Source organism: Uranotaenia lowii, chromosome 1 (assembly GCF_029784155.1).
Source record: "Uranotaenia lowii strain MFRU-FL chromosome 1, ASM2978415v1, whole genome shotgun sequence".
Lineage (NCBI taxonomy): Eukaryota > Metazoa > Arthropoda > Insecta > Diptera > Culicidae > Uranotaenia > Uranotaenia lowii.
Window position 1 is genome coordinate 76556078 of NC_073691.1, and position 19930 is coordinate 76576007.

At 35.7% G+C, this 19930-nt stretch overlaps 1 protein-coding gene across 16 annotated transcripts in view; it reads right to left on the minus strand.

Moving 5' to 3' along the window:
• LOC129738763 (neurobeachin) overlaps positions 1–19930 on the minus strand; it is a 377782-nt gene that overhangs the window by 94791 nt on the left and 263061 nt on the right. For all 16 annotated transcript variants that reach the window (XM_055730042.1, XM_055730034.1, XM_055730040.1 and 13 more), the window contains exons 2-3: positions 4983–5214; positions 4717–4913 (exon numbers count right to left, since the gene is read on the minus strand). In XM_055730042.1, the coding sequence (XP_055586017.1) occupies positions 4717–4913; positions 4983–5214 (429 nt within the window). The remainder of the gene's footprint in view (positions 1–4716; positions 4914–4982; positions 5215–19930) is intronic.

The following is a 19930-nucleotide window of genomic DNA, read 5'->3' on the forward strand; positions in this document are numbered from 1 at the left end:
ACAACGCGCAGCTTGTTTGCACGCTGTTTTGTAACACTGGTTACAGAGGGCCACCTCGCCAGATCTTTGGTGATCTGTACCACGTTAAGAGGCTTACCGTTTTTTTTGGGCCGGATGAAAACCACCCATGGCCCAGAGGAAGATGAGCCCTCTGCATATGCTCGGAGTCGGGTTGTTCTACTCTCAGCTGGGGATGATGAAGAGGCATCATCCATCTGAGAAAGACTAGCATTTGAAGGACCAGCAGCATCTGGGTCCTCCAGATGCTCCTCATTTTCGTAGGTTGAACTCTCATCATCCATAACTGAGGGGTTTAACCCCCCGCCTTCGTTCATATTTTTTCCACGGAGCCACTAATGACTCCGTTTTAAAAATATGAGCGAAGCACTCAATGGTCGAAATAATAAAAAAAGGGAAAAAAGATAGGGGAGAAACAGAGAAAAATAAGAGAAATTACAAACTTGTTTTATTTTCTTCGTTGCACGACTATTCGGCCAATTTACAAGTCGTCTATTTGGTCCAGTGTCGACGATGGCTCCAACCACGTGGTCTTCCTTTGTTGATTGATGATGGCTGCCACGACGTCAACGATCAAAGCAACCAGTCTTGATGATGATGAGGCCGTGTTTTGCCTAACAATAACGGCGGCCCTCACCCGTCTGGCTGGAGAAGAAACACTTCCAGCGGGGGTCGATTGACTTCCACGGGGAACAGAGGAAAAAAAACCACTTCCAGCACTCGACAGCGCAGTCTTCAAAAAAGTCACCTACACACTTTTTCGTCACTAGCGAAGGCTTTCCAATTCATCCGCTATGGCAGCTAGCGGGAATAAGAGTGTCCAATGTGTCACCTTACGGCAAAAATCACCGGATTGAACGCGGTAACCGTCTCTCCACTCAAACGTTCGAAGGACACTTTTCTCACACACGAAGCTCGAGATGCACAAAACCACGACCGTGTTCAACAACTGATGGGAGACGAATGTGGCTGGCGTCTCTTTCGTCCGACAAAGTGCCATCCGTACCAGGTCCATGCAACGTTACACGATTTCTCTATATCTAGAACGTGTGACCAACATCTAAATATTTGCTTAGTGTTAATGAATTTCGTTTTAAAGCTTTTTTTGATCTGATTGAGGCTTTCATCTCCAATCCTCCAAGGCAAAAAAAAGCTTAAATCTGATAGAAAAAGCCTAAATCTGCCACAATAAAAGCTTAAATCTGAGAGCTATTCTCCACATGGCTTCTTTAACGTTGTATCCGCCTGTCCGTACGATGAAACTACAAGCTCCTCTCACTTTCAAACTGAGCTTTCAGGCCCATGCAACGTTATAGCAGTCATCAGAGATTCAAGCTTTTTTTTGTCAGATTTAAGCTTTTTCTATCAGATTTGAGCATTCATCTCCAATGCTCTGAACGCAAAAAAAGCTTAAATCTGATCTAAAAAAGCTTAAGAGCTTGCGTCTGGCTCACCACAAGACCGAGATGAGGCTGATCACCCACCTGATTTCAGCAAAATCAGGGACGATTGCAGCTGGACCGTGCGCGATCGAATCCAAGCGTGCGATCAAGTACCTGGGGGTGATGATTGACGACCGGCTGAGCATTACGGCCCACGTTGACTACGCCTGTAAAAGAGCGGCAAAGGCGACAGCAGCCCTCTCACGGGTAATGTCAAACAACTCGACGATCCGCTGCAGCAGAGGAAGGGTCCTGGTGAGTGTGACCTCGTCCATTTTGCAGTATGGAGCGGCAGCCTTGAGCAGGCAGTGTACTTGCAAAAGCTCTGAAGTGTGCAGCGGCTGATGAACCTGCGAGTAATCAGCGCATACCGAACGGTGTCCTCGGTAGCTGCTGATGTTGTGGAGGGGATCATGCCCATCTCGGTCTGCTAGAGGAAGATATCTTCTGCAACGAGCACAGGCACATGTCCGATGTGCGGAGACATGCCAGAGAGGCTTCGATGTCCAACTGGCAGCACCAGTGGGACAGCTCGGAACGTGGCTGGTCGGATCCTGGATGGACCGGAGACATGGAGAGGTGGATTTCTGCATAACACAGTTCTTGACTGGTCACGGATGCTTCATGCAGTACCACCATCGATTTGGACATGTGGCCTCACCATTCTGCCCAGCCTGCGGTGACACAGTAGAGACACCAGAGCACCTAGTGTTCAACTGTCCGAGGTTCGAAGGGGTACGCGCTAACCTGCTTGCTGCCTGCGGACCAGACACGATGCCAATACTTGGTGCGTGGTCAGCGAAGGGTTCACCCGGATTAGACTGCCCTATAGAGAAGTTGGAACCAGCATCAGTCCGGTGTAGGGTGATTCCTTCGTCAGGGAGCATCTGAGTAGTGCGCGTCCGATCCTAGCAGTATTTAAAGCATACAAAGATAAAACTCTACCTTCTGCGTATGCCGAGCTGTAAGGTAAGTCGTGAACGTTGTGTAGGAAACTTCCACCGCCGCCGAGTATCTGAGTAGAACGCGCTCCCTACGACGAAAGCTGCGGGGAAAAGACTTAACCTTCTTCGCAGTCAACGTCGTCGGCTGGTGAGTCACTCGAGTCGGTGTAGGATGACGTGTTCGCCGGGAATCATCCGAGTAGTTTTCGAAAAGCTCCGGATGTGTGCTAAGACAGGCGCGAGTCTAGGATAAGCTGCTCGCGATTCGACACACGGAGTGTGCCTCGAGCCAAACCAAGCGGAGTCAAGATCTCGAGTCGTTAGAGGAGAGGTCATTGGTCTCTTGCAATGGTCTCGAACAGAGGCGGAGAGCACGATAGTCGTGGAAACCAAGCGAGTTACGAGTGAAGGCCGGACCTCGAGTCGTCAGAAGAGAGGTCCTTAGTCTTGAATCGTAACAAGATGTTAGTTTTGATTTGAAACCGAGTAAACGGGGACTTCGTCTTTATCTCGGTACAGCCTCCGATGCAGGTCCGGATGGGAACTATGGCCAGAGGCCCCAGGTGGATTTTATGGCGTAGGGGTACATAGTATCTAGAGTCGACCAATTGCACCCATGGACCCAGAGTAGCATACTGGGCAGACGCGGTGGCTTGCCGTGCCTTGGAATGCAATCCGTAATTTTACCACCTGGGTGATCAACCAATAAAAAAAAAGACCAAAGGCCCCTGTTGAAGGCTAGGCTTGTATTAGCCTTTCCAACTCCGTTATTCTTCCTAATGGAATATGCACAAGATTGTCCTACTGGATTTCTTTTCTGTACTACGTGCCTCTTCTATCTGGTTCACTTTCAGGCACGATGCAAAAATCGCCTAAATCCTCATTTAGGAGCCTTTCAAACGTGAATGCTGGTATCTGATCGCGACCCATCCGCCACTCTCGGAAATATTTCGGAATTGTGACGTGATGTCATCAGCTTCCTTAAAATTACAAATGGAACTACTTTATGGGATGTGTACGGCGTGCGTCTGGGAGGTATGACGTGTTTTGTTCTGTTGGCTCATATTTTCGAGTTATTCTTTTACAGGGCAACTATCGTTTGGATGTCCAACTTCTGGTCCCGAACAGGTTTGGACTATCTAGCAATTTGAAGATGTCTTCAATGCCAAAAGAAATAAATACCTTCATTCAACAGTTATCTGTACACTCAGAAAAATACTATTATGTATGCCATAAGATTCTCTTATGAAGTGGCGCCATAAGAAAAATCATTGAAATTCATAAGATTGTCTTATGACGCGAATGAATTTTGAAGATGAACGCCTATTGCAATGAGAGGTTGTTGCTTTTCATAAGAGGTTCTTATGGAAACAGTAAATAACTTTCTAATAAGAATAATTTTAGATATTTCATGCTGAAAACATTCCCTTTATTATTTGCCAAATTTGTTTGAAATCAAATCATTTCTGGTCACCATCAGCAGTGCATGAACAGACGCTTCCATCAAAGTTTTTTTTTGCCGCATCCCAATCTTCGACCTTGTTAGATCAGATAGCTGAAAAGTAATCAAAAATGTATTTCAAATTACTAATATGTCGCTCACATCAGAAACAACAAATCGGACTTACCATTCCGGAAATGACAATAACATTTATCTTTGAAGTAAAACTAGTAACTATGAGCTGGCGATTGCTTCGTTCTGTTAGATGATGAAAAAAACTGTTGAAATGAACGAATGTGTTCATTACTTTCACACAATGCCGTTTCTTCTATTTTTCATAAGAACATCGTATGAAAATTAAAAGAATTTCATAAGACTCTTATGAAAAATTATTTTACACTCTAAAAAGCGGTTCATAAGATGCATCTTATAAAAATTATATTAAGAATTTGCCTGAGTGTAGAGATACATACACTCTCCTTTGGTCAAACTCAAAATTAAGTTGTTTTGGATCAAAATAGCACTTCAGCCATCGACTTTGAGTTCGCCGTTCGAACTCTTTTTGAACCATCGCAGGAAGGAAAAAGTGAACTCATTTTTAATTTCATAGAATCGAACTATGTGTTCAATAAATATTGAAAAATTATGGTCGAATTTTGAATCAAAACGAAGCAGTTTTTAGACCATAGGGTTTGAAAAATTCGAAAATGACCCCAAATCGATTCAGTCTAGTGTGCACTCTAAAAAAAAATCTGCTAATTCGGAACATCTGTACTTCATACTGAAGTGTACGGAGGGAACTAATTATTCAAATTTCAGTGAAAACAGTTTGCCTAAACACTCCAAACGCTCCATATATTCAATCACTCACCGATCCTTTCCGTCCCGGAAAGCTGAAGAACACATCCGGCCCGTTCCTGTGCGGCATCTGTCGGAGGACGTTGAGCAGCTTGGCCGAATGCCGGGGCCACTTTCCACTGGAGGCCTTCATGGCTCCAAATAGCAGCTTCAACTCCTTGACCGTGATACTGTAGCTGGCCAGCACTCCCAGCATCTCGATCAGAAGGTCTGTGGAGTAGAAGATAAAATAAATCAAAGATATTCCCTAGTTTGAAGTTGAGAAAGTGAAGAACTTACCAGCCACGATGGGTTCTGCCCTCGATAACCTGGCCAGGACGTGCTCAATCAGACCGATCTCGGTGCAGGCCTGCAGATTTCGTACGCTCTTCTTGAGGATGGCGATGAACACGGACCAAACTTCGGCCTGCAGATTCGCCGGACAGTGATCGAGCAGTTCCAGCATGTGCTTCACGTTCTGGGCATCCTGGACGACAAAGTTCAGCTCCATGTCGAATTCGCCGCCCACGAGCTGCATTCCGAAGAAAAGAAGCGAGAAAAAAAAACGGAAAGAATAAATTAATTAGTTTTTAGAAATATATGGCAGGAATTAATCTTCCCGGAAACGGAACTGCCCTGAGAGGTGCATTCCGGTGCATGGCCGGAAGAAAACTGTCAGCAGCAACAAGAACGGTATCGTTTGTGTACAGCTTCCTGCCGGGAGAGAAATCCCGTTTTCTAGGGCAGCAAAAAGTAAAGTATTTCCCGACGAGACCAGACCAGATGAGTGCAAATTTTCATTATCTTGATTTGTCGTCTTCGTCGTCGTCGTCGTCATCACCGCATATAGTCGTCATCACAAACCTGGTCCTCGACAGGCTGACTGACTGACTTGTAGGATGACTGAATGACTGACTGATGGTGACAGCAGCAAGTGGAAAGTCGGCGGGACGATGACGATGTGGTTGTTATCATTTACATCAATTTTATCGTTCAACTTTCTCCCGAGCATCATCTAACTCTACACACGTATGTATGCAGGTACGTGTCCCTAGTGAATGGCCCCGGGTGTTGATAACATTTTCCCAGGAAAGATGCTAACAGGGATCGGATTTAGGAGTAGAAATGGGGTAGAAATGTAATATTATTCAAAATCCCATTTATAAGGAAATTATAGACACCAAAACAGAAATGTCTTAATTAGAACTTTTTAACTATCATTCGCTTCAAGTTTTAACAACCGTATCAACAGGAATGTCACAAAAATGTTTTGATATATACACAATTAGAAGGCCTAAAATACATTTTAATAAAAAAAACGATAATTTTTAGTAAACTTCTTCAAATTTTAAGAAAAAAATGTATTTCCTAAAATGCTCTTCTCTGAGATGTAATGAAGAAAACACTAATAATTCGACTGAGGCCTTATAGCATGAAAGAAATTGGAAAAGAAACTCGAACAATTTTAAAACAATTTTTGATAAAATTTGGAACATAGACATGAGGTCATTACGAGCACCCGGGGCATAGTATGCAATCCTCTATTCTACAAATGTACCAATTTTCTTAAATAAAGTTTCATGAGGATAAGTTTCGTACTTATTATTTATCGTATTTATTACTTCAAATCATCTTAATCTGTAATTTATTTACGCACTGCAAAAAGATGTACACATTGTTCCTCAATTTTCACCATCATTAAATTTCTGATTTTTCGCTTCACTTCACACTTCAATCGGGACGACCAGAGCACCATCAATTGGGGCACGATGAGCATTTTCTGCCGTTGAATTTAGCAGCGAATTCAACTCGATGAAGTCAACTGAAATATTGAGCTGTACCGCTTGAAAAGTTTACTTCAGACGATTTAGTCTATTGGTAAATATCGGAGGGGTAATTAAAAGACTCCAGTTTAATTCCTGGTCGAGGCTTTTTTTTCAATTGCCATTCATGATTGATTGTTTGATTGTTATTTTACAAATAGACATACAATTCGCTGCTAGATTCTACGGCAGAAAACGCTCATCGTGTCCTGATTAACGGTGCTTATACTGCCCCAAGGGGGGGGGGGGGGGGTTCTCGTTATGCCCCTACACCCCTTACATACATTGAATGCTGTCTGTATTTTTTTTTTTAATTTAAATATCTTTTCAGGTTTCTATTTTTTTGTTCCAATTACAGTCGTTTCAAGTTTTGTGTCATTCGTGACTCAAAAGATGTTTTTTTTTTTCGATGTTTGCCAAATGAACTATAGAATATCCTTAAACAACATTTTTTTAATATTATAGAAAATGCAATCCTGTTTAAGGCCTTTCTAAAACAAATTGTTGAAAGTTGAAAAAATCAATTTTAAAAATTGATTCTGGAAATTCTAACTACCATAATTAAAAGATTTAAACAGTAACCAAATAAAAATGATCATTTTTAAAAGATAAATGTACAATTTTTCACATTTTTCGATGCCGGAAAAACTTTACCCAGTATGACGGGTTGGCTTGATAATATCACCTACAAATTTCATACAGGTTTCTTCATCCTCATTCTCCACTGTTGATGTAAAAATACAATCACTAAATTTTTTTTAGTAAATATTTTTATAAATAATTCGGTTACCAGTCTGGGGTAAAATGCAACAAAATGCATATCAAAGAAACACCTTGTAAATCTCATTTCCATATGCTGGAAAATGATTGTTTTGCATCACGCGTTTGTCAACGTTGAAATTTTTTTCATCCAAACATTATTTTCTATGTTTTCGGCTTTTACAATTTTTAGTAGTATTGTTTTACCCCTTAATGTATGCAGCACCCTTATTTTCAGAAAAAAGGTGAAAATAAATTTTCATAAAATCATTGCAAATGTTGTTTAATGATTTTAAATTCATCGCAAATTTATCAAAAACTATACATTTTCATACGTTTTCATAAGATTTTTCATCAAAAACAAAGTTTGTTGCAAGTTACCATATTTTCTGAGGAGGATGAAAATCACATGTTTTTAGAAAATTGAAAATAACTGAAGAATCCAATAATTTCAACCCTGAAACTTTTACTGCATAAGGGGAATGATTAACTGTGAACATAAAGTTTTTAGAAGCCATCGAAATCGAAAATTGTTGCATGTTGCCCGGTAGTCAATAAACAGTTACCTATAAATTTTGAGCGGAATCATTGATGAATTATATTCAAATTGATGTAGTTGTCGAAATGAAGCAAATCTTTTCTAAAAAATGGAACATGAGGCTAAACAATTTTTGAAACCAACTGGTTCAAAAACGATTTTTTTACGCTACTTAATAATCGATAATTTTTTTTCCATGGGTGGGTAAATACCATGGCTGTAGGAACGGGGGGGGGTTGGGGGTTAAACCCACCAAAGTTATTCATGAGTAACAGTTCAAATTCAAAACTTATGCCAAAACCTCGAAAATTTATCCCCAGTTCCAAATTTTGCTTCAGGTTTCCTAAATTTTCTACCTTGTTTATTTAAATTCAGTCCTAATCATTTTGATTGACATTTTACTCATTTCAATGGCTCTGGTTCCATATATTCCAAACAAAAAATTGCATTTCTATTATCATATTTCGGATTCTGTATTCAGTTTAGGATTCTTGATTTTCAGTTCAAGTAAAAAATTATAAACGAAAAGATGCTTAGAAATCCTAGTTCAAATTTGTTTTTTTTTCATTGCATATCAAAATTGATAATCAATTTTCGATTATTTTTTTTTGTTTCGTTTATAGTCGTTTTACCATCATTATGGTTTTCGCGACTTTATCAACGTTACAGTTGGCGGATCGTTATTGAAAAACTTATCCGGTACAACTGTGTTCGATGTTTACTCTTGGGCTCGAACTCGCGGACATCTGCTCAGGAGACAACAGACTTGCCAACTGAGCTATATCACAAGCCCGTGTCATTCAAGAATACATCGATTCATAATTTACAAAAATTATATGGCTTTTTAATTTTTTGAATAATAATTTTCTTTTCCTTGGTTGATTTTCTGCTTTCAGTCTCAAGTCTTTCAGTAAAATAAAAAAAATTCCTTCACGAATACCCCAGGAGTGCTAAAATGTTTAAAATAAATCAATAAACGAACATATAATTTTTTTTTTTTATTTTTTATTCAGTTTCAAAGTCCTTTAACTTAGTTCTTATGAAAAATTGTTTTATAACAAAGCTTCAAATGGCGATCTAAAATTAAAAACTCACAATCAGATCCATCATTCGAAATTATTTTTTTAAACCAAATCTGCTGTTAAAACTTAAAATAAGCAATCATAATAATGAATTCAGATTAAAACACCTTAACTATAGAATTTAAATTATAGATTCGTTATTGAAGGCTCTAAAACTCGGCTTTTGAAATTCTGGTCTGGAATTAAGATTCGGATATCGAGTATTTTTGTACATTTCAGTTATCGTGTTGAAAATTGGAAACAGATTGAAATTTTTTTTCTTGAATTCAGGTTCAGAATTCAGATTCAAAATTCAGGTTTAAAATTGAGAATATGATTAAGCTCGTAGATGAGTTTTCAAAAATTTCATTTAAAAATCGTTTGTACGCACATTTTAGCTGAAAATCACAAATACATAGTAGAATTTGAGTTTTTTTTGTTTTTAAGTCTACAAGTTCCGTTTTTCGAAAAAAATATCTGATTTTCATTTTAAAAATGTCTTTCGTAAGATTGAAAATTATTTGCTGATAAAAAAACATGTTTCTGATCTTCACCTAAAACATCTGCACAAAATTCTGTATCTTTTCGGTGTGTGTTTTAATGATGTTATCATTAATATTGCAGGTTCTCAATAACCAAATTTCAAGCTAAAATCACAAATTCAGATCAAGTTTGAAAGAAAAGAAAGGATTTGAAACGAAAAATTTAAATCTCTTACTTTTATTTTTGAAAATATGATTTATTTTCACCAATATGGTTAAATCCTTGAATTTGTTCTAGAGTTTTAAAATACAGTTTATTTAAAAAAATATGAAAGTTTTCCTTAAAAAAAATTGTTTAGACTCAAATCTCATCTAACAGACTCTTGAACAAATTAAAAGATTTTATTTCACGATGAAAGTGGATTCCATATTTAGTTACTTAAAGTTCCATTATACAAATATAGCTTACCATTTAAAAAAAAAATAGTGCGTATTTTCTAAAGCTACGATTCAACCCTCTAGAGGCCAAGTTTTTTTCGCTGAAAAATATACAGAAGCTTTTTTAATGATCTCAAACAACTATTGTTCTACGAAAATTTGATAGATGATAAAAATCGTTTGACATTTTTTTCAAAAATGTCATAATTTGAACTTGACTTTCAGTACTTTTTCGGTTGTAGTTTCTACACACTTCAATCAATTTTCTTAAATTTTTAAACATATTGACGCTAATCCATAGCTATATTTTTGTGTAGTTGTTGTCAAAATTGGTCAACAAATAACTAAAATATTTAAACTTATATGAAAAATAAATACTAAGCATATTTTTCTAATTGATGTCGTACTTGCCCAACCACGCCTTTAGACGTGGTTTATGTTCGATCTCTCCTTTCAAGCTTAGGATTTTCTCAAATAGTCAAGCCAGAGTAATGGTAACTTTTTGACCTTACTGACAACCTTTTTTTTTGGTTCGAACAAAGCACAGACCAAGGATTTCTGAGGCTACCAAATTGAACATACCAAATCATTGATGCGGTTTTATAATTCTTTTAATATATTATATTCATTAATATATTTATTCAAATATAATATATTTAAATTTATGAAAAAGTGTTAACAAACATGTCGCAAATGTCGCCTTCGGCGGTTTTAAGTACTGTATCACTCTAGGCCTAAGACATTTCATTCTGCGACAGTACATGACATTTACGAATTGGAAATAGTTTTTAATTGTCAATTTCGATTTACAAGAACATAGTTAACCCTATCTTGTCTTTGAAATTGGTTTTTATTTAAAAATGTCGGTATCGAAGCAAGTTCATCCATTACGTTATAACTAATTATTTTGATAATAATAAAAACTTTTATATCATAACAAATTTAATGCTGATATGAAATATTCTTAGAGACCAACCAATTTCAACATCAACTTTAATTTTTGTTTATTTTTCTTTTAAATACTCAACTCGACATTTAAAGGATTTTGATAAATTACGGAAAGCCACAAAATTCACTTAAAATTAAGGTGCAAAGAATTTACGAGCTTATTTTGAGTAATTTTGGCGTCTTGCTACTTTTGAAAATATGTTTATTAAGGAAAATTCTACACTTTTCTGATAAAATTTTGAAACATTTGAAACAATTTGTAATTTGTAAAAAATCATTCAAATTTAGATTTTCGTAAGCATTTTTTCAAGTCAAACCATCATAGTTCAGATCCAACAACTTTGAAATGAGAGCTGCAGCTGAAGTTCCGAATTGCAATTCAAATTTGTTATATATTATTTACTGAAACTGGATCTCTTAATTTGTTTTTCAAGATCTGAAATTTATACTCTTTTTTAAAGCTTCATAATGACTAAAATAACGTAAAAAATGTATGGATTTTCCACCTTTTTCCCAAAGTGGAAAGTTACGAACTCCCATAAAAACATTTGAAAAGCACTTTATCTTAAACTTAAATGGGAGCTCCCCAATCTTTTCCAATTTTGTCCCCCACTGCTTGAAAAAGGTAGGCTGATTCACTCGGCTCGAGTTTACATAAATTTCTAATTGAAAGAAAAAGATTCGTATTGTACTATATGGAGATAGAAATTTGAAAATCGATCAATATCGTGAATCGGGTCATTTTTTTTAGTATAATCCTAATATTCTGTATTATGAGGACTTCCAGCTCCTGATTAGCTTTAGATGGTGTAATTTTTGGAGTTGAAAAAATAAGCTATATAAATTTATAAAAAAAAACGATGAAAAGGATTTTGAATAACCATTTTCAAACAGATTTTTTCACCATCCTCGCCCTTCGAAGCAGTTTGAATATCTATGATTTTGGGCCAAAATTATGCAAAAAAATGTTTCGCCATATGCCAAACTCGTGGACATGAGACATTTCAGCTTGAAGTTTTCCCAAACAGCATTTGTCATGGTATGAAAATTATCGATTTCAAACAGTGCATGTTTCTTTTTTTTCTAATAAATTTATTAAAGCAAAAAAATATAAATATTAAAAAAAAATATCAGTTGCATCACTGAATAAATTCTCAGCATTTTTTTTATTTTTTCCTTGAAAGTCAAATATTCAAAAATGTTGGCAAAAACAATTTCTAAGTTCACATTTGTCCCGTTTATTGGGGCAACTGTGAATGCAATGTTTAATTTCAGATGCGTCAGAGTAATGGCTTAAAAATGGATTTAATACGTACTTCTGTCTGTTTTATCATGTTTCATGTATATCTGCAGTATTCCTGCAGTATAAATTTATGGTTGTTACTCCACATTTAACGAATGCTGTTCAAAGCAAATGACCTTCATTACAAACATATTTGAAAATTTTTAATTTCCGCTTCCGTTCCAACATTCAGAATACCCCTTCTGGTCTTTCCAACACATTGAATCATTTTAAAGATGAATTTCTTAAAAGTTCGACGTTTGACCTTTGCCCACCGTGTAAGTTGACAGAAGGGAAAATTTTTTTAACTTTTAAGGGTATACTAAAAATTCCTCATAAAAATTTTGTTTCCAGTTGAAAATCATTTCTAAAGTCTCACTTTTCAAAAAAGAAGCGGATCAAAAGTCTCTTTTATGCAGCCATGTAACACAAAAACCTTTTTCATCTTAAGTACATACTTCAATTGGTATGCAGGCAAAAAGTACGATGTTTTTTTCAGAACTTTTTAAATTAAAAAGTTTTCATTTTTATTTCTAAATTCGTTTCAGTTGTGCATTTGGGCCGATGTAACAATTTTTAGAAGAAAACAATTTTATTTTTATTTTTTTGTAACAGAGAAAAGATGAACGTTTGAACATGCTCTGGTGCTCCTTGAATCAAAATTCTTTGGGAAAATGAATTCCCTCACTTTTGGTCAATAAAAAGCAGTTTATTTCACTGATACCTTTCACTTATGCGTCAGTCCTATGTTATCCAATTTACAGAAAAGGCTTTTGATCAGTTCATGTGTCGGATCGGATTTTTTTATCTTCTTTAAATTTAAATGGCGCTTGATAAAACTTGTTCATGTTCAACAAAATGTTTCCGATCTATCTCTGTAGAAAACATCTTATTCATATTTCTGTTTTCAATATAATTCAAAAATAACGTTGTTGGCAAAATGGGTTAAAAAATTGTTTGTAAATTCTATACTTTCTGAATTTTTTTTCAGTTGTCTGCAAAGTGTCATACCATTATTTCATTAGCATCAGAACTAAATTTATATTTTTTTTGGCAACAAATGATACCTACATTAACACGAACTATTTTTGCAAATCTTTCGATTGGTTTTGATTCGATTGATAAAATACCCATTTGTGTCACATCTAGGGGTCATTTTTTTCACGTGCTGTGTACAATTAAGCAAGAAAAAACACATCTAGGTTGCATATCGCCCCCACGTGCATAAGAAATATAGGTTGAGAAACAGGCGCCTTATTATTCAATTTTTCCAGCGATCAATGAACAGTATGCTTTGGTTATTATCCATTTGCGACGACGTTTGCTTGGCCATAGAGACGAAAAACAAACCCCTAAAAGAAAAGAAAATCTCCAAAAATTAACGCCATGTCTTTTCAATTTCAGATTTTGGCAAAAAAAATGTATATGTTTTATTCGATCGGCAAAATGTCAATCTGGGTCACATCTAGGCGTCATTCATTAGCATGTGCTGTACAAATGAGCTGGGAATCAAGAAAAAAAATCACATCAAGGCTTCATATCGCCACCCCTTGCATTGAAAATATGTTTGGTTGAGAAAAACGCGCCAAAATATTCCCACTGATCAGTATGCTATGACATGGTTACTATGGATCGCTGGAAAAAGCTAATTTTCCGAGTGGAGTCGCCACTAGCGCTCAGAGCTGTCAAACCTCATGATCAAAGTAGCAGAGAAAACACAGAAAAATCAACAAAACACGGCACTGTGTTGTACTATGAGAAATCACGCGGACAAAAAATCGGAAAAAAAATCAATTAAATTTTCACTAGGAAGAAGACACTTTGTTTAAAAAAGTTCGTATTTCAGAACTCTTCCGTTCTTAAGATATTGAAAAATGAGGAAAAATTGCAAAGATATATATGTTTAATAATAAAAAAGTTACAAGGCTAATTTATGATCACTGATTATAAAACAACTTCTACGTACAATACATTGATGTAAACGTTAATCTCTGTGAAAATACAGTGTTGAGAGGCTTCAGAACCACTAATAAGAATATAAAGTATGAGAGAATGAAAAAAATTAGAAAAAATTTAATAATTAAAGCTTTCGGACGAGATCATTTAGGTCCGGATGATTTTTCATGTTTTATGTGGATATTTAACAAGTTCTGAAAAGTTCAGTTCCGATCTCAAGATTTGAAGCTTTTTTAGAATTTCACCAGTGTCAGTTTTTTGGACCTATCCTCTATGAAAAGTAACTATAAAACTATCAGATCAGTTTTCCAGATTTAGAAGTTACCCGTCTTTGACTTTGAAACTAGGTATCCTAACGGGCTACCTATATTGTCCTAACTTTTCAAACATGTTTTCTTTTGCAAATAAGAGCTGGCTAGAAGTGTTTAAAATATAAAAGGGCAGCCACTGAAAGGATAGGGGCCTGAGTTCCGCTCAAATACATGTATAATTTTTCCCATTTTGTATAAAAATTTTTATTTATATTTTATTATTTAATTTCCAAAATATGATCGTTAAATATAACTTTTTGATCTTACGATCGAAACCAAAAGGAATGACAGTCAAATCGTTGAAAACATTTCAATACATGTTTGTATTTCGAAATAATCGAAATTTTTCGGTTAATATTAATCAAACAAAAGCTACTTCTCGAGTAGCTCGAAACTTATAGACAACTAGTAAATTTTGTTGGATTATTATGAAAAATTCACCGGACATCGTTGATAATTTCGAAGTACAAACAAAAGCGTTGATAAAACCAAAACTCCAATTAATAAAGTTTGTCCGCTTGCTTGTATGACTATCTCTCATAGTGCGTTACCATAGTTGCCATAGTTACCACAGAAATTGTTTTATTTCCATAATAAACCAGAATAAGCGCCAAGGATAGACATGAAGTAAACGTGAAAAATTAGGCTGGCAGATTTTATGAAGTTTTAATTCATATTGAAATGATTTTTTTTTTCAACAAAGTAAAAATAATTATCTGATCGAGCGATTCTATCTGCGTGCTTGTCTTAATGAATCGAGTGCGAATGGTGCAAAAAACAATGAAATTTTATATTATGCTTTCTAGAACTTTTCAGCACGTTGTCGAGCCTGGCCATTTTTTTTAAAACGAGTGAAAAATCGTGCATTCATTTGAAATTTGGAATACAAAAACCGGGCATTATCCGGACAAATCAGAGCAAAATATATCCATTTTTCGAACAAAATCAGGAAAAGATAGGAGAAATTTGAACCTTTATTTTTTCGTCTAATGTGTTCAATGCTTCAAAATAATTCTTATTAATTTTGATGAAACTCATTATGAAATATCCGTTTTCGGATCAGAAATAAAATAAATCATTACTCAATTTCATTTTTTTTTTTGATAAATTGAACAAATTATGTGAATACATCCAGACAAAAACCGGACGATTGAAATAAAATCCGGGAATCCAGGCTCGCCTCGATATTTTCCTTGAATAGAAAATTTTGAAATCGAATAAGAAATTTATTAAATTGATTGATAAACATAAAAAATAGCTAAATTGAAAATCATTATCATTGTTTTGAAGGTAAAGGTAAAAATGGACAGTTGTTTAAAAAAAAAACATTTGAATAGATTAATCTAGCTTAATTTCAATATAGCTGAATGTCAGTTGGAACATTTGAGAAATTTTTGATACTATTAAAAATAATCTTTTTCTTTCCATTGAAGTAATTCAATGGTTTTTTATTCAACAGTTGAGGAATGAAAATGTTATGGCCAGTCATTTGATCAATTATACTAGCATTCAATTTGCAGTTGAATTTATCTAAAATCTAAATGATTTCATGTCACCCTAATCAGGTTCACTCCAGTACTGCCATCTGATTGAAATAAAAAGGTTTTTAATGAATACGATGGCAGATTTCTATCTCTCTAGCGGAAAACTACGATCCATTCTCTCGCGACGTTGGCTCGAGACGCCTCGACCATGGAGACGAAAAACAAACCGCTCAAAGGAAAAAAAATCTCGAGAAAATGGATGTTATGACTTTAATTTGTTTCGAAAAACTACAACTTTTGTATGGAAGCCCCCTCTCCCTTAAGTCGGAGCGGTTCGTAACTATTACAGAAACCACCTCCGGCCCCAAAAATTCTCAGATGCCAAGTTTCACGATGATCGGTTCAGTAGTTTCCGAGTCTATAGGGAACAGACAGACAGACAAACATTCATTTTTATATATATATATATAGAAAAGATTTCAAACGAACTTTTAAAGATGTATTAATTAAATTGCATTTGAGATATTTTTAAAGCAAAAATCAAATCGTTTTGCAAATTTCAAGAAGTTCATATATTTGAATCATCAATTGAGTTGTATAAATAAATTTAAAAATTGTATGTCTTTTTTATTGAAAAAATGTCTTCAAAAAATGTTAAATTTTTATTTAAAACACCTTGTTTTGGATCCGTGAATTGACTGAAAAAGCCGAAATATTTTCCCGTTGTTTATATTTAAATACATGAAAAGACCTTATTGATGAAAGTTATAACCATTAAGTAAGAAGATTTTAAGATCAATTTAGGCAGATTGAAAGAAATGAAATGACTAGATGTTAAAATTTGTTGACTAATTTGTCCTTATTTTCAAAAAATATCTTATTTGTAATTGAATTTTCAGTTAAATTATCAGCATATCGAATAAATCAGCAATAAAATAAATTAACCGATCAACCGAAACTGCATGTCAGCTAAGATTCTGATTGTCACAGTGTATAAATTAAGGCGTTTACAGTACCTTTATTTTGGCTTTATTTATGCAGTTCAAGCTGAATTTGTAGTGTCCTGAAAAATCCTGATTTTTTCTTCATGGTGTCCTGATTTTTGACAAAACCTCTTGAAGGAAAAAAATACTCTGATTTGATAATAAGGGGTAAAATTTTGAACTTTTTGTTCATTTCAGAAAATATTATGCAAATTGTTTCCCAACCCAAAATTCTAAACGTGAAAAAACGAAAACAATTGGAAGATGTTGAATCAAGCGTAGTAGAGTTGAGAGGGGTTAACGATTTGGAGATTTTCTTGAAACAAAACTGGAAAGTATTTGTAGAACCGTACCAAATAATATGCTTATTATGTGGAAATGTTTAACACGTTCGTCGCCACGGCATCCATATTCGGGTGACGGGTGTATTTCCTGGGAGGCCCCGTCACATCAAAATGCGTGTGCCGCTCTCTTACTCGAGTTTACCGCTCAGCTTCGCCACACGTTTTAAATATGGGAGTTCTCCCTCTTTGCTTGCTCTCTCTGAAAATTTCTTTGGGCCTGGCTAGTAAAACTACCAAAATGAGCATGGCGACGAACGTGTTAAAGTATTCTGTGTAAAATCTACTCTATTCAACATTTGCCATTTTCTTTTGGTTTTGAATTCTTACAAACTGGGTATTTGGAATAACAGAAATAGAATTTAAAAATAAGGAATTGCATACGTATCCTGAAAGCAGTGAATGAAAAAATAATAGCATTGATCCTTCAAAGGGTAGATCCGGCTCTGCCGCTGCTGCTGGCACTTCTTCATCTTCTTCTCATTTGTTTACCCTGTCTCTGTAAGGTGCACCAGTTGGAAAACAGGTGGATTTTAAATCGCTCAAAAATTAAACCTCACTCAATCAACAAAATGATGGGACTTGCACCCCCATAAGTTAGACTTCAAGCACAAAATCCTTGTCGCCAACCAAGTCCAACTTATTCGGAAAAGTTTGCCTCTGTAACCTGACTCTTCGACTCCGATGGAGATTATTATTGCCACGACGAGTGGTTTTGCGAATTTTCCCGGGAAAATTAAATGCACTCCTTCGTCATCGACTTTGGCGCGAAGGTGGGTGGGTGTGTGTGTGTGTGTTTGGGAAATTTTGACAGGTGCATTTTGTGGCCCCTGGCTGCTGGTGTAGCGAGAAATTTTCAACAGAACACCATTCCGATGTAGGGGTACATGCCCTATTATGCGCCACCTAAGCGAATCGCTGATTTTCTATGTATTCCACGTACAAATTGTGTTAAAAATGTGTGCAATCGTTGGAGAAAATTGTTTTCTACAAATGCCTATGATTTTTTATTACTCAAATTGCTATAGTTGCTTCAAAAACTTGATTGTTTAAATCCTTATTCAAAGCCACAGAACAAAACTGTGTTGCAAATACGCGCCGCCGTGTATTCAATACGCGCCTAGCAGCCGAACACACCCGAAAGCAGCCGAAGACCGAAAACACACCAATACTTACAGACACTTTGAATGAAAATAAAATCAAAATGGACTAATCAAAATTAAAAAAAAAATGAAAGTAGATTTTTTGGGCTGAATTAACGTTCAAAATAAGGTTTGAGACTTTTTGTTCATTTTCAATGAAAATTGGCCTTTTTGAAAAATTAATGCTATTTTCAGCCTACTACGATTGGCGCGTTATAACGAGCGCATGAGCCGTGATAAAACATACCCATAAAAAGCATACCATAGCGAGTTCGGTATAATTTTTTAGCATTAAATCGTAGTTTAGATTCTCCTCTATCGATGTGTAAGAAAATATTGTCTTATTCGTTTTTCTCTGCTTGGTGACACCTTATTGGAAGTGTTTTAAAATTTAGATCGAAATGAAGAAAAACCTAAATTGTGAAATTATCACGACACAGGAGCATTTTAAGGAAAAATTCATACTTGCCATGACCAATCACAGCATTTAGAACAAATTGGTAATATTTTGCAGGCTTAAAATGCTTCAGATTCTTCAAAACAAGAGTGGCGCGTATTAGCCACATAGGGCGTTATATGAACTTTTCCCCTACCTTCTACCTAGTACAGTATAGCATAAATTGTACGATTGGCACCGTTTTCGTTCATTCGTCGAAAGTAATTATTGACATGCGAGTTTAAACCGTGTTGAGTTTGCTCATCAATTTGCGTTTATTGCCCATTTATCAAACTCATTACTGTCATAGCTCCTGCATCGTGCACCCGTGCAAAGGTATGTATGTATGTATGTTTGTGAGTGGTTGTTTGAGCTGCAAATAACACACATAAAAATGGATATCATTGACACCACCTATTCGTGTTCCAGCTGCCATGCAACGTAATGGGATTTAACTTTGCCATTTGTGAATGGTTATTAATTTTATATGATTTTCATCCACATTGATCGGGCTCTCGGACACTCTTATCACCGATTTTCATGCAAAATTAATTAGACGATTCAACAAAACAATGGCGAAAGCTGACCAAGAAAAAAATATAGATTACATGTTTAATTATTTGGAATTTCAGATCGCTTCCTATCGTTAATCATGGGTTCGCATTTCACCGGTGTTAAATTTTATCTGATACCTTCATAATAAATAATGACCAAATAACAACCTGATTGAATGTGGAAAATTGTTTTATGAAACCCATACATCAAAAATTATTTTGATTACGATACCGAAATAAACCACCCTCTTCTTAAAAACTCCATTTTTTTTAATTCTTTTGACAAACATACACATATATGTAAGATCTCAGTGAAAACATCATGTTCCTTTGAAGAGATCTAATTCTGCTTAACACTAAGGCGTAGGGGAACATTCCCTATTATGCGCCACCTAAGCGAATCGCTGATTTTCATATGTATTCCACGTACAAATTTTGTTAAAAATGGGTGTAATCGTTGAAGAAAAGTGTTTTCTACAAATGCCTATGATTTTTCATTCCTCAAATTGCTATAGTTTCTTCAAAAACATGATTTTTTAAATCCATATTCAAAGCCACAGAACAAAACTGTGTTGCAAATACGCGCCGCTGTGTATTCAATACGCGCCTAGCAGCCGAACACACCCGAGAGCAGCCGAAGACCGAAAACACACCAATACTTACAGACAATTTGACTGAAAAGAAAATCAAAATGGACTAATAGAAATTTA